General features: G+C 38.1%; 1 protein-coding gene across 4 annotated transcripts in view; it reads right to left on the minus strand.

Moving 5' to 3' along the window:
- ADK (adenosine kinase) overlaps window positions 1-13,128 on the minus strand; it is a 278,307-nt gene that overhangs the window by 32,261 nt on the left and 232,918 nt on the right. For all 4 annotated transcript variants that reach the window (XM_027649559.1, XM_027649560.1, XM_027649558.1 and 1 more), the window contains one exon: window positions 9,330-9,444. In XM_027649559.1, coding sequence (XP_027505360.1) covers window positions 9,330-9,444 — 115 coding nt within the window. The remainder of the gene's footprint in view (window positions 1-9,329; window positions 9,445-13,128) is intronic.

The following is a 13,128-nucleotide window of genomic DNA, read 5'->3' on the forward strand; positions in this document are numbered from 1 at the left end:
GTGAAAAGCATAAATTAAATGTGGAAAGCTGTCATTAGTTCCAGTGCTTCCCAATTACTGAATGAACAATTCTGCTGTCTCACTATTCTCCTAATGGAGATAACATTGGTGGTTATCAGCACATGAGATGTTAAAGAGTTGTTTCCCTTCTGATAGCATATAAATGGCTCTGTCCCCTTATTCTTTGTATTTGCTTTGCAGACATCATTCTACAGTATTATCAGGTGATGCTGAAGCAACTTGTGTTCCAACTTTGGAACTACAGCCTTTGTTGCTAGATGGAAGTTCAAAACAAAACACCATGTTTTATGACTCAAAGAGAGGCTCCACAGCAACTTCAGACACTACAGCTCGCAGACACTGGAGCCTCATCCTTGTCTCCCTCTATGGCAAATGCCACATGCACTCCTCCCGTGCTGGCACCAGCACCCAGACCCTGCCAGGAGCTAGTCCAGAATGCTCCACACCTCACCAGGGCAGCTTTCTGCCAGTCTGGGCAGACTGCTGAACTGCCCCATGTGGCTGGAGAAGTGCTGGTAGGGTGGGGGAAAAGTAGAAGATGGAAATGTGTGTCCTAGGAGGAGCATTTATTTTGGATTTTTCTATCAGTTTAAAATTGCCAGGAACCCCAGTCTCAGTATCTTGTGGTCTGAGAACCACATAGTCACAGAATGAGTAGGGTGAACCCTCTTTCCTTCCATGGCTGCCCAGAACAGTAGGGGCCTGCCTTGGTAACCACAAAGCTTAACTACTACCATTCTCTCTTCTCAGGATTTCTGGTAGGTAGTTCTGTTGCTTCATAGTTTGAGCAAACAGAATAATATTGTACTGATGTAACGTTTTCTGTACAAATACCTCACAATTCACTCAGGTCACCAGTAAAATTATACCAGTTTTAAAGTATTACAGCCATGTAAACAGGTGACACCAGAAATCTATTATGAATTAATTCTGTGTGGATGCTTTAACTTAGTAATAACATCACAGTGAAAGTCTAATTTCTACAAAAAAACCCAAAACCAAACCAACCAACCAACCAACCAAAAAACCCCAAACAAAACCCACAAACCAATTTTAAAAAGCTACAGAGCACCTAGGTACTTTCCTTCCTGAACAAGAAGGTCCATTTGGGATTTAATGGCACCTGAATCAGTAGCTTACTGTAAATTTAATTCAATTTTGCTCTCCAGAGTCAAGCAAGGCAGGCCTCAAGTGGTTTAAGAGGTGGCCTGACCAAAATCCCCCTGCCTAAGTCCAGTTTCAATGTTAACTGTGTGCACATACTATGGGGTAACAACCTCCAGGCTATAGATACCATTTCTGAGGGGAGTTCTCCAGTGCATCATGTGCCATCTTCATGTGAGACATTTAGATTCATTCGGGATAGTAAAAACAAAAGTTGAGTGTGAAGAATGGCAAAAGTGTCTAACATTAATGGGGTATAGAATTCTTTGTCAATCAGTGTAAAAAAGGTGCCCATTTAAAAAACAACTCTAGCTTTAAATACACAGTGATGGGCTCTAAACCATGTATTACCAGACCATAATGAAAATCTGAAGTTACAACACATAATTCTATGAAAATGTCAGATCAATCATCAGTGGCAGCTAGAAAAGCAAATAAAACGTTAGGAATTATTAAGAAAGAAATATAGAACAAAGGAAACATCAAAATTAAACCTCTTTGTAAATTTCTCAGGCACTTGCAAATTGAACATTCTGGTCCCCCATTCACAAAGAGTAAGCAGACCTGAAAAAAGGTGCAGTGAAGGGTGGCTCAGGGTGTCAGAATTATGGATCAAAACAGAACAAGTAAACAGAATAGAAAAAGAGTCTGGAAAAAAAGACTAGTGCAGGGGACATAAGCAAAAGATCTGCAAAATCAAAAGTAAAAAGATATTGTACATGGAATGATTGTGGATGAGCTGTGCAATACAAGCAGCTGGAGACAGCCAGGAACATTCTTAAGTGTCTGAATCCAAACCATTAGGGGAATGTATTTCTTTACATAACACAGAGCCTGTGACACTCATTATCATAAGATATTATGAATGATAAAATCCTATTTTGGCCTATTAAGCACAAGGAAAATATCTCTAGTTCTCAAATTCTCAAGCTACATTTTGCTGGAAGCTAGGGGAGTGTAACATGGAACTATTATTATAGATTTGCTCTGGTTTTACCCTCTTTTACAAGCACCCACTGTTTTACACTGTTGCAAACACCAGGTTAGACAGACCTTTGGTCTTCCTCAGTCCTGCTCCCAACTCTTTCACTATATATTGCTACTCCAACATCATACAATTTCTACTACAAAAACAATGGATTTGTCTATTAGCAGTTATGTCTCCAAGAACCCTTTTTAGAATTATGATATAAAAACTGACGTCCTACATCAATGTATCTGTATCTGAGAAACAAAATACAGAAGTTCTCTGTGTAACAGTAAATATTGCCTGACCCATATTTATTGTCCTTCAACAAACATGCATTTTTCCACAGCTTAAAGGGGTACTTTTCCCTCAGAATGCCAGAATGTAAATTCATTGTAGTACCTGAAATTTGAGCTAAGTTTAATAAGAGGCACAGTTTTGCCTTGAATATTCCTTACTACTAGCAATTGCACATGAAGAGGGGATTTTCCAGTTTCACACTCAATTTCCGGGCTAAACTAGCATGTTAACACTGTAGACTAGAAAAGACATTCTTTTCTGAAATCAATATGAAATTACTAAAACACACACATGTATCTATTTATATATGTGCATATGCATTCTTTGAGATGCAACAGCTGATACACTTTTAAGTCCAGTCAAGATACCTGTATTCAGGAATTTAGGTTTTAATAATGTGTTTCAGCTGTCTAATAAAATGTTCAGTCTTCTACTCCCACACAGCATGAAAGTGTGAATGGTCTCAGTAACGAAAAGCTTTGCTATTCATTAATCCCTATAAACAAACGTTCATTATTAATTTAGATTTTGTGGTTTCCTAAGACACAAAAAACCTAATTCTTCTAGGCTTTCTGGCTCATTTGTTATACCATTAGGGGACTAAAATTTCCTTTTCTTTTAAGTCCACTTTTGGTTTTGAAACTTTTCTTTCCATTTGTGAATATAAATAGATAGGGAAGAGTGAAAGTGTGTAATCATGTGAAAAAGAGAGTACATGGTAATATAATTCGACTACTGTTTCCCCAGGTCCAAGGCACTATTCTTGTTTGTGTAAATGCACATGAAGCCTAGCTGATAAAAAAAGAGCTGGTCAAGGTTTTCCTGTCTGGAAGGCTAAGCATGAAAGTTGTAAGCAAGGAAAAAAAATAACACCTTTTCCTACTTCTTAGAGAAGAACATACAATACTCAATAACTTACAGAAAGAGGAGCTGCAAACAAACCCACCATAAAATGTCAACAGTGTCAATATTAATAAATACTTCTATGTTTTATAGATAGGCTTACAAGGTAACACGCTGCTCTGTGATTGCCCCACAACCCGTCAAAGAAAACCTACTGACCTCTGTTTGGACCAAGCTGTATACTTGAACATCAGCCCTTTTCATTACCCCGAAAAGCACACAGCATCATGCTATTATGATCTAAGAACGGCCCTTAAAACCTCTCATTTCTGCAATTATGACAACTCTTCTCAAACAAATGCTTTAAAAAAATCTACTAAAATATTTAAGATCTAACGGATCCTTACAAAGCAAAAGAAGCTTCATCATTCGTAAAAACATACTATCATTTGTCAATATTTTAATTTAGATTAGGTTTTAGTTCTATCTAAACATATGAACTTTTAATTTATGAACATACCTGTATATATTACCTTAAAAATGGTTGTACTGGGTGACACCAACATCTATTTAGCTCAGTATTCTGTTTCAGAATAACATCTAGAGGCAAATGCCTGGTATCACTTGGTAGGCAGGCTCTAAAAGTTGGTAATGTTGCAAGTTTTATTGTGACATATTAACTTGCCTACACTTCAAATGCTGTTTAATTTATGGAATAGATAAAATAACAATAATAACACACAGAAATTCACAAAACTCTTTTTTAAAGTAGTATGTGGTAGGTGCAGTAACAAATTTTTAAGATGAACCTATGCCTTTTTACCACAATAGCCAGTACTGCTAATAGGTTCCCTGAAATATCTCAAGTAATGTGTCCCAAAAAATGAAGATATAAGTAGTTAGCAAGTCCTACCTGACCTGGCTTTAAAGCTTGAATCCTCAGAAAAATCCATTTTTACTGCCATATTCTAACAAATGAGTTTATTACAAACATGACCTTAAATAGAGGTGGTCCTGCAAACATCAGGGGTTGAGGGGGGAAAAATGGAAAATTCTGTGTTCATCCCTGAATATGTCAGATTTCATCATTCATAACTTGAAAAATGCTGAAGTGATTTTCTTCAAATTTGGATTGTTTTTCTTTCCTCTATTAAAGCTATAAAACGAGCCAAGTTAAAGTTTGTAGCTTCAGCTGTTCTTGAATTATGCAAATATTTCAATATAAAAGTATGTTTTTCCATTGCTGAACTGATTTTGCTCAGACTTTCTGAAGATTTCCCTTTGGGCCAAGACCAGTCATAAAACGTATCTGACTAAAAGTAATTTGCTTAAAGTTATGAGCAACTCTGTAAAAGGGATATCTTTCACAGCATTTGATTCTGACAAATGTTATAGAACACATATAGATATGACATATATGTTCCTGCCAGAGCTTGTGATTTTTGGTGCATTTTTAAGAGCTCCAGCTGCTGAAAACAGGAGATTGCATGTGTTCATTAAGTCCCCCTGCACTCTCCACTTAGGTATTTTTTGTGGCTACAGAAAAAATATTGAAACATGAAATGTATCCCATAAGCTAAGTCAAATCTCAAACCTCAGTCAAATCCAGAAACTTAGGCCTGGGAAGAAGGATATGATGGAAGAAGGCTGTGATATTGAGACCAGAGTCTTGATAGCCAAGTAATTCCTAGTACGGATGAAGAGCATTCACAGAAGGAATTAACCCAGTACTGTTCCTCAAATAAAATTCTCTGATAAGCAAGTCCATAGATCCCATTTTCAGTTACCAGTCCCTTTACCAAAGCATACTCCTCTGTACTGAAAGGTTTCATCACAGATGTCTCTCACAGGCTGCTTTTTCCCAAGAGAATTTTATCAAAATTCAGTCATGTTGGGGACCAACGCTAGAAAAAAATGTTTTTCTCAGTGCTCACTTTGAAGGTCACTGAGAAGCTCCAATGCCTTCAAGTTTTTCAGTAAAAAGATAAAATTTGACATTATCGAAAAATGCGCCTCCAATTTCCCAGAGAAGAAGCAGATATTCCCATCCCTGGAAACATTCAAGGTCAGGTTGGATGGAGTTTTGAGCAACCTGCTCGAGTTGAAGATGTCCCTGCTCATTTTGAGGGGGTTGGACTAGATGACCTTTAAAGGTTCCTTCCAACACAAACCATTCTATGATTCTATGACAGGAAGAGGAGACAGTGATTATTTGCTTGTGCTCTGTAGAGTCTTATTAGAAACTGACAGTTAATTCAGTCAACAGCTCATCTGCATCAGCTCCTGTGTGCCAATCCTAAACACTCCTTTCCTTGCCTCTAAAACACACTGATCACACTCAGCTTGAATCTGAGCTTGCCTCTTCCTTGCAATTATTCCTACTGACAGAGAACAGGAAGGAAGGGGAGAGAAATGGGGCCTTGGGGCTGGAGGCTGTGACGGAGCAGATACAAACAGACAGTAGAAAGACCCAATGCACTCTGTTATAAAGACAGAGAAATTTTTCCTCTGAAAACACAAATAATTCAGACAGACAAAGAAAGTGGACTGACAAATGGGAATGGTTTAGATTGAGGCTGCTGATGCAGCTACTGCTTCTCACTGTTTCCATGATGTGACCCAGCTGCATGGACCTCTAAGTTGCCTGTCAATCCATTCCTGAGTGTCTACAGCTCATGGTCTGTTTGAGGTGAGCCACTAGTTAGAGCTGTTTGGTCAGTCTTTCCTTTTGGTAATAAACTGTGCCTTTCTGCCCTATGCTCTGCTCCTCAAATACCTGTTGATACTTCCATTCTCTGGAACATCCAGGAACAACAACTGTTGTCATAATTCTCTCCACCTGTAGTGGCTAGTTGTATCTGGCCTCCTTCATATCATATACACCCCCCCACCCCCAAGGAAAGTCCATGTTAAATTTCCAGTATATATAATTCTGAGCTCCTTCATGAATGACCTGGCAACCTGTAACAACTCCTTTTATCCACCCTATTTCCTCTCCTTCCACCCAGAGCTGTAACAAAGTGTATCTCCTCATTATTTCCATTACCTGATCCCCATGCAACCTACATATAATTCACTGAAGAGGTACAGCCTTCTCTCTTAACCCAGCCCCATGGCTGCCTTGTCCCAGACCTCTCCCCTGGGCAGCCTGTTCCAGTGCTCAACCACCCTCTGGGTGAAGAACCTTTTCCTGATATCCAAACTAAACCTCCCCTGACTCAGCTTCAGGTCATTTCCCCAAGTCCTGTTACTGGTCACAAGAGTGAAGAGGTCGAAACGTGTCCCTCTGCTTCCCCTTGTGAGGATGTTGAAGACCATAATGAGGTCTCCCCTCAGTCTCCTCTTCTCCTCAGGCTGAACAGACCATGTGCCTGCAGCCACTCCTCACACGGCTTCCCCTCAAGGCGCTTCACCATCTTCATTGCCCTCCTTTGGACACTCTCTAACGGCTTAATGTCTTTCTGATACTGTGGCACCCAAAACTGCCACAATATTCAAGGTGAGGCCGCCCCAGGTCAGAGCAGAGCAGGACAATCCTCTCCCTCGACTGGCAGCCGATGCTTTGCCTGATGCCCCCCAGGACAGGGTTGGCCCTCCTGGCTGCCAGGGCACTGCTGACTCATATTCAACTTGCTGTCAGGACCCCCAGGTCCCTTTTCTCAGGGCTTCTCTCCAGCCTCTTGTTCCCCAGTCTATACATGCACCCAGGGTTGCCCTTTCCCAGCTGCTGAATCTGGCACTTGCCCTTGTTAAACTTCATACAGTTGGTGATTGTCCATCTCTAATTTGTCGAGGTCTCTGCAATTTGTCACAGTCTCTCTGCATAAACATGTTGTTCAACATAATAAGCATGTTCTTACTATTAACCTGGACAAAATATAAAGCAGAAGGTTTGAACAAGCATACTCAAATCCATAGCTGACTTTGCAAATACTATTTTAATCTAGGCACAAACTCTATGAGACTTTACTGTTTCCTCAGAAAGGCAGAATAAACAACTTCACACAATCTGCTTTTTCAAAAAACATACTCCTGTAGATTAGAAAAAAAGGAATTATTTTATACTGGTAACTCCTAAACGCAGTAACTCTTCCAAAGATCATTTAGAAACTTTTAGACTTTCCACTGCAGGTTTGAAACCTAGACCTAGTTAGTTCTAAGTGTGTTAGCAGCACTCTATGCCATCCTATGGTATTATCATATGCTAAATAAAGGGATGCATTTTCCTTCTTTCATTATTATTTTATTGTGAGGAGGTGCGAAAAAGATGGTCCACACCAAAGGAAGAGAAAAGGGGGAAAACAATAACAAATTGGTATCTCTTTCGAGAATTGCCCCACAGGCCAAACATTTTTATGTTCTTAATCATTATTAAATGACTTAACATGACACACAGAGCCTGGCGAATGATTGCATCCTGACATGAGAATGAATTACAAATGAAATGAAAGATCAAGCTGTATTAGAGGACTGCCTCTGGGAAATGAAAATCTTTAATTCTCTTTTATTATTGACATTTATTTGGCTGCCATGAATAACAACATAGCAAAGAGATTCAGCTATGCTTGTGCACTGAATAGCTTATCCCACGGCTCAAAACTGCCTTAACATTTATCATGTTTGCTTTTGTAGCTGACACCATTGCATACACTCTCTATCCATCTTGCATTTATCATGCATATAAAGTGCATTCTCTAATATAAGTTCATTTCATAGTGAACAAACAGCTAAGATTAGCAAGTGTCAGTCCTCAAATAAGCTCCCAGTTGTAAAAATATCAAAGAAGGGATTAATGGATTTGTTAACAACTCCAGTTTGAAGAATAAAAAAGTACTCAGTTAAAATTAAATAAGAGCACAGGAGGGTTACATATAAGATTTAGGTTTACTACATTATTACTAGCTCATGTGTAAAAACATTTCTATACTGCTATTTCTCAGCCAACTGTACAATACTCGAGGGAAGTGCCTCCATATGGGCCATTCACGTCATGCAGTAACTTTCTGGGAGGAACACTTCCATCATCATTCAGTGAGATACACATACCCAACTCTCAATGACTGGTTTCTATTTCCTTTAAAACAGTTTGTAGCTAACAAAATAGGGGAAGCAGCAAACTATTGGAGAAGTCATTCAAACTGCTGCTGGGAATGATCTATATAGCAGCGACATACCTGCTTAGTGCCTAGGCCTGCAGCCACAGTCTGAAGCCAATTCTGATTTCGAGGCAAATATTGTATGAGTAAGCACCAGTCCCTCAGGTGCAAAGCTTCCTCAACTTCACTTGATTTTTCAAAGGAGGAATTCAGCCCTGACTAATAACTTAACTTGTGAAGGAATGAACTACTAAAATGGCTTGCCACAGCACATGTATTTAATAGCTTTATTTAGTCTAGAAGCATAGGTGGACGGAATTAAAGAGACTGTCAAAAGGTAGGCAGTCATGTTTATAATGCTTAAATCTGTGCATCGTACTTCATCAATTTAGACAGCAGAAACTACTTGTATCCCTGCTAGAACACCTTTTTCCCACATACTCCTTTGAGAATTGAAGAGCAGACGGCTGAGAAAAGCTAAAGTGAGACTTTCTGCTCAAAGCAAAAAAGCCTGGAAATTCACTTAGTACTGGATTTCACTTCCTCCTCTTCACAAATGTTTAAATATACTACACTGTTGCACAGCTGTTCTCAGCAGGAACAGTGTATTCTTGTTTGCAGCAAAGATGGCTACACAGATAAAATCTCAAGTCATAAAAACCTCAGTAAAACCAACTAGATCAATATTTTAGATCTATGTTATAAAAAAAGAACTTAAGATGTTCAGAACTAAATTCTCAGACATTCTTGTGAAATATTAACTTCTTAAATTCAGAATCTTAAAACAATTAAAAGCATAGAAAATGAGAAATATGGACTAACATCAAAAGGCAAATGCTCTGACTACCATTTAACAGTTAAAATTTGTAAAACTGCAACTTGTAATTGTTTAACTGGAATATTTGCTGTGAGCAACAATGGAGATTTGAAAAATATACCTGTAGCCATTACAGTGTCATCTTTCCCCTGGGTAAAGACCACGATCCGTTGCCTTTTAGTGTTCACCTTCGGCAGGGCTTGTGTCTTCCGGGCTATCTCTTTAATGTCTTCAGTCTATTCAGGAACAGAAAGAAAATTCTTGTTACCAGCATACTAGAGTGGTGAGAGATTAGAACTTTATTAGCAGATCAAAGATTTATTTTCTTACAGCTAGGTATAAAATAGACTTTATTGTCAGTAGAGGAAGATTTTTAAAAGGAGGAATACTTCATTCTCTGAAGGGTTTATGTAGTACTATGAGACCACTGTTTTTAATCTTGATAATGATAGTTCAGCTATTCCAATTGCTGCAAAACTGCAAAGCTAACAAAGGAATTAAAGAGCATTTCTTAATGAGTAATTAGTGGGTTTCTTTGCTGCTGACTGGATTCTAACTGTACCTATCATAAAATTAAAAATAAAATTGGTAAGAGAATACTTTGGATAAACTCTGAGCCTGATTTTCATCCAATTTAGCCAGGTTTTATACTACCATAATCCCTCTGCTTTCAGCAGGATTACAAATACTGTTTCTCTAACTTCCCTACAATAACTGGTCTCATCAAGTAAACTGTACACTGCAGCACCTGAGAGGGTGTGCAGCCCAGGTGCCCCCTGGTTGCATAATTGAGATGCAAGGAAGTAAAGGGCATAAGGTATATTCAGTGGGGCACAGAACATCACCAATTTTCTGACATAAGGCTAAGGTGCAAAAGTTTCAGAAATCTTCACTTTAAAAGGATGTTGTACTTCTCTGTGCACGTGGGTAGGAACAGAGAAGCTGGCATATTGAACCGAACCTCTCGTCCATCCAGCACCTTTGACAGCAACAAGCTTGGAATGTTAGAACTGATGCACGAAACTCTAACAACACAACTTGCCATTAGAGTGTTATACTTTCTATTATCACTGTTGCCCTATGATCTGAAACACAAGAATTTCAATTTCTAATTGACTTAGTTCTCAATCTAATCTAAATATAGGTATTCCTATATTTAATTGTATTAACATCAAGCCCATTTACAATGCTATATGGGAACCTTTGGTTGTCAGATTTATCTCAAGTCAGTAAGTTCTGCAAATTAACTTTGGTATATGTAATCTATTTCTTTCCATAATTTATGTATTTTTCCTTTTTTTTTCTTCTTTAATTTCCTGACATTATTCTCTGTGCTACTTACTGTGTCCCACTTTATTCATATCTGTGTTAAACAACACCACACTACTTTCCCAGTTTGCTCTTGTGTACAAGGAACTGTAGTGAAACATGGTGAAGGCCCAGCGTTGAATATATGAAAACAGAACAATACTTTCTCGTGTTTTGTGTACTGTTTGTTATGAATCCAAACTCATTTTTTAGCACTACTACATATTGAATAGAGTTCATTTATAAAGCTGTCCAGAGGGGTTTCAAGTCATCTACCAGAGTTGTTACAATTATTTTATATTATTATTAAACTGATTTGTATCTTTCAAAATCAGCATACTTTGTTATTTTGAAACCCAGGTACAGTATGTACCATTTTGACAAGAGTCTGATTATTTTTCATCAGAAGGTCAGGTAAGCGCTTCAGGAACTATAATCTACATATCACTCTGTCCTGGTTACTTGCCTTTTTTTTTTTTTTTCTTTTTTTTTGTTGTTCATCCAGCACTTCATCTTTTTATGGACAGAGAATATGCCTGGGCTATATATTTACCAACACCCATTGATGCAAAAACTACATACTACTTCTGCAACACTCTTAGCCTCCCTTTAATTTCTTCCCCAACTGTGGCAGTTAGAGAGCCCATTGATTTATACACATTTGGCAAACATGAAAGTAGTTTCCCCTTTCTTATTGGCCTCTTTATCTCTTTTTAAAATTCTCTAATACTTTTAATTTCCATATACAGTGCTCTCACTTGTGTTATTTCTTTCTCCCTCCTGCTTAGACAGTTAACAAAGCTTTCAGAAGGCAATGTCTTCCACCAGAGAAGAGAAGAACCTTGAATCCCCTCTGTGCGGACTGAGGACAGTAAAAAGGGGCCATCTTACCCCTAATTCTCAGAAGGTGATGAGTCCCTTAAAGATGCCAGAGAAAACCAGTGAAATTGCTGTTCCTCTATTTTGAAATGTCTTTTTAAGAGGTTTAAGAACAGCAGGTATCAGCTGGCAGCACAAGCTGTCGAACAGGGGATGAATGGAGAACACAGCCCTTCAGTTTGCTAATATGTAGGCTTCTGAAGGTTAACCTAAACCCTGCAATATTTCAGCCCTTGATAATTAAGAGATCCACAAACTAGAAACTGCAATAAATCATCATGAGGATCAAAGGAAACAGGAGAGAGGTGTTTAGTTTTTGCTAAGTTGGAAGTGGCTACTGGTGACTTTATTAGGTTCATTTACAGTGGAGTAAAACAGGCACAGAAATCAAAGAGCTTGAAGATATTTGTGCAATGTATTTACATGCACATTGAATTTTGAAAGGAAAATGATGAAGTTATAATAGGAGAAAACGGCATGACCAGAAGATGATTTCTTCAGCTTAAGGAAGAATAAAGATTAACTTACATGAAGAGAGGACCCTGAGGAAAGAGATTAGTGAAGAATGATGGTAAAGGATGAAATAAAGTAGACAGTGAAAGAAAGTAAAAAGCACAAATGTTTTCAGGAAGAATTAAATACATAAAAAGGATGTAAAGCATAACTACAAGGAAGGTATTTAGGAGGAAAAGGTAATTTAAAAAAAAAAAGCAGAAATTTCCAGACAGAGTGATTTGGAGATTTGTGTCTAACTGTGCAGACTTTAAAAGTAACTGAATAGCATTTTCTGTGAAAATTAACTTGACCATTTTCAGACAAAATCACTCTCTATACTAATTTTTTTCAAAGGAAGAGAATAAAATAGAGCTTATATAGTGGAAGAGCTTCAACGTCAATGTTGAGGAGGCTTCAACTTATGCACAGTATATCTTGATTTTACCATTATGTTGTATTTTGAAGGTCAATTGTGACCTTATACAATATGTGAATATTTACAACTTAAGACTGCAGAGGTACTATGTCTCTTATTTCATTGTGAGGCAAACATCATGGAATGTTGTCATCTGCTATTTCTGTTCAGAATATATATAATATTTTCAAATAATATATATATATATATATAATATTTATTTTGCACTGACTCATACCTGCCCACATGCTGAGACTTTCTTATACATCCTTTGTCTACAGACATGGCTGATAAGACTGTACTGTTTGTGGTCCTAAAGCCTCAAAATTGTGCCCCAAATTCACAGGATACTCAAACATATCCAATTATATACTTGAATCTGATTTAACAAAGCTGTCATACAAATCTCACTAAAGTATGATTTGCCTATTGATGCTGCAACTGAAAAAACTCACATGTGGCATTCATTCCAGCAAGTAAGTGGAATATGTGCATGTGAAGAAAGCACATCAGATATCCCAGGATCAGACAAATTATGTGAAAAACTATGCTAGACAAACCACATCTTCTGATTTCTGTCTCTGAACAGATACCCAATAGCTGGGACTACCACAGCCCTGACCTAAACAGGCCATTAAAACCATCGAAAACAGTGGACCTGTGCAGTGTACCTTGTTAACTTGAAGACCTAAATCTGGTTCAGGGTACCAAAACTCTGATTTTGTTCCCCAGCCAATATGTACTTAGGAGGAGACCTCTACCTCTAACAAGAGAAGTTATTTTGTATGGCAGCTGCTACCAACCCCTGAGATACCTACTGTTC

Source organism: Corapipo altera, unplaced genomic scaffold (genome assembly GCF_003945725.1).
Source record: "Corapipo altera isolate COAL_440 unplaced genomic scaffold, ASM394572v1 53, whole genome shotgun sequence".
In the NCBI taxonomy this organism is placed as follows: domain Eukaryota; kingdom Metazoa; phylum Chordata; class Aves; order Passeriformes; family Pipridae; genus Corapipo; species Corapipo altera.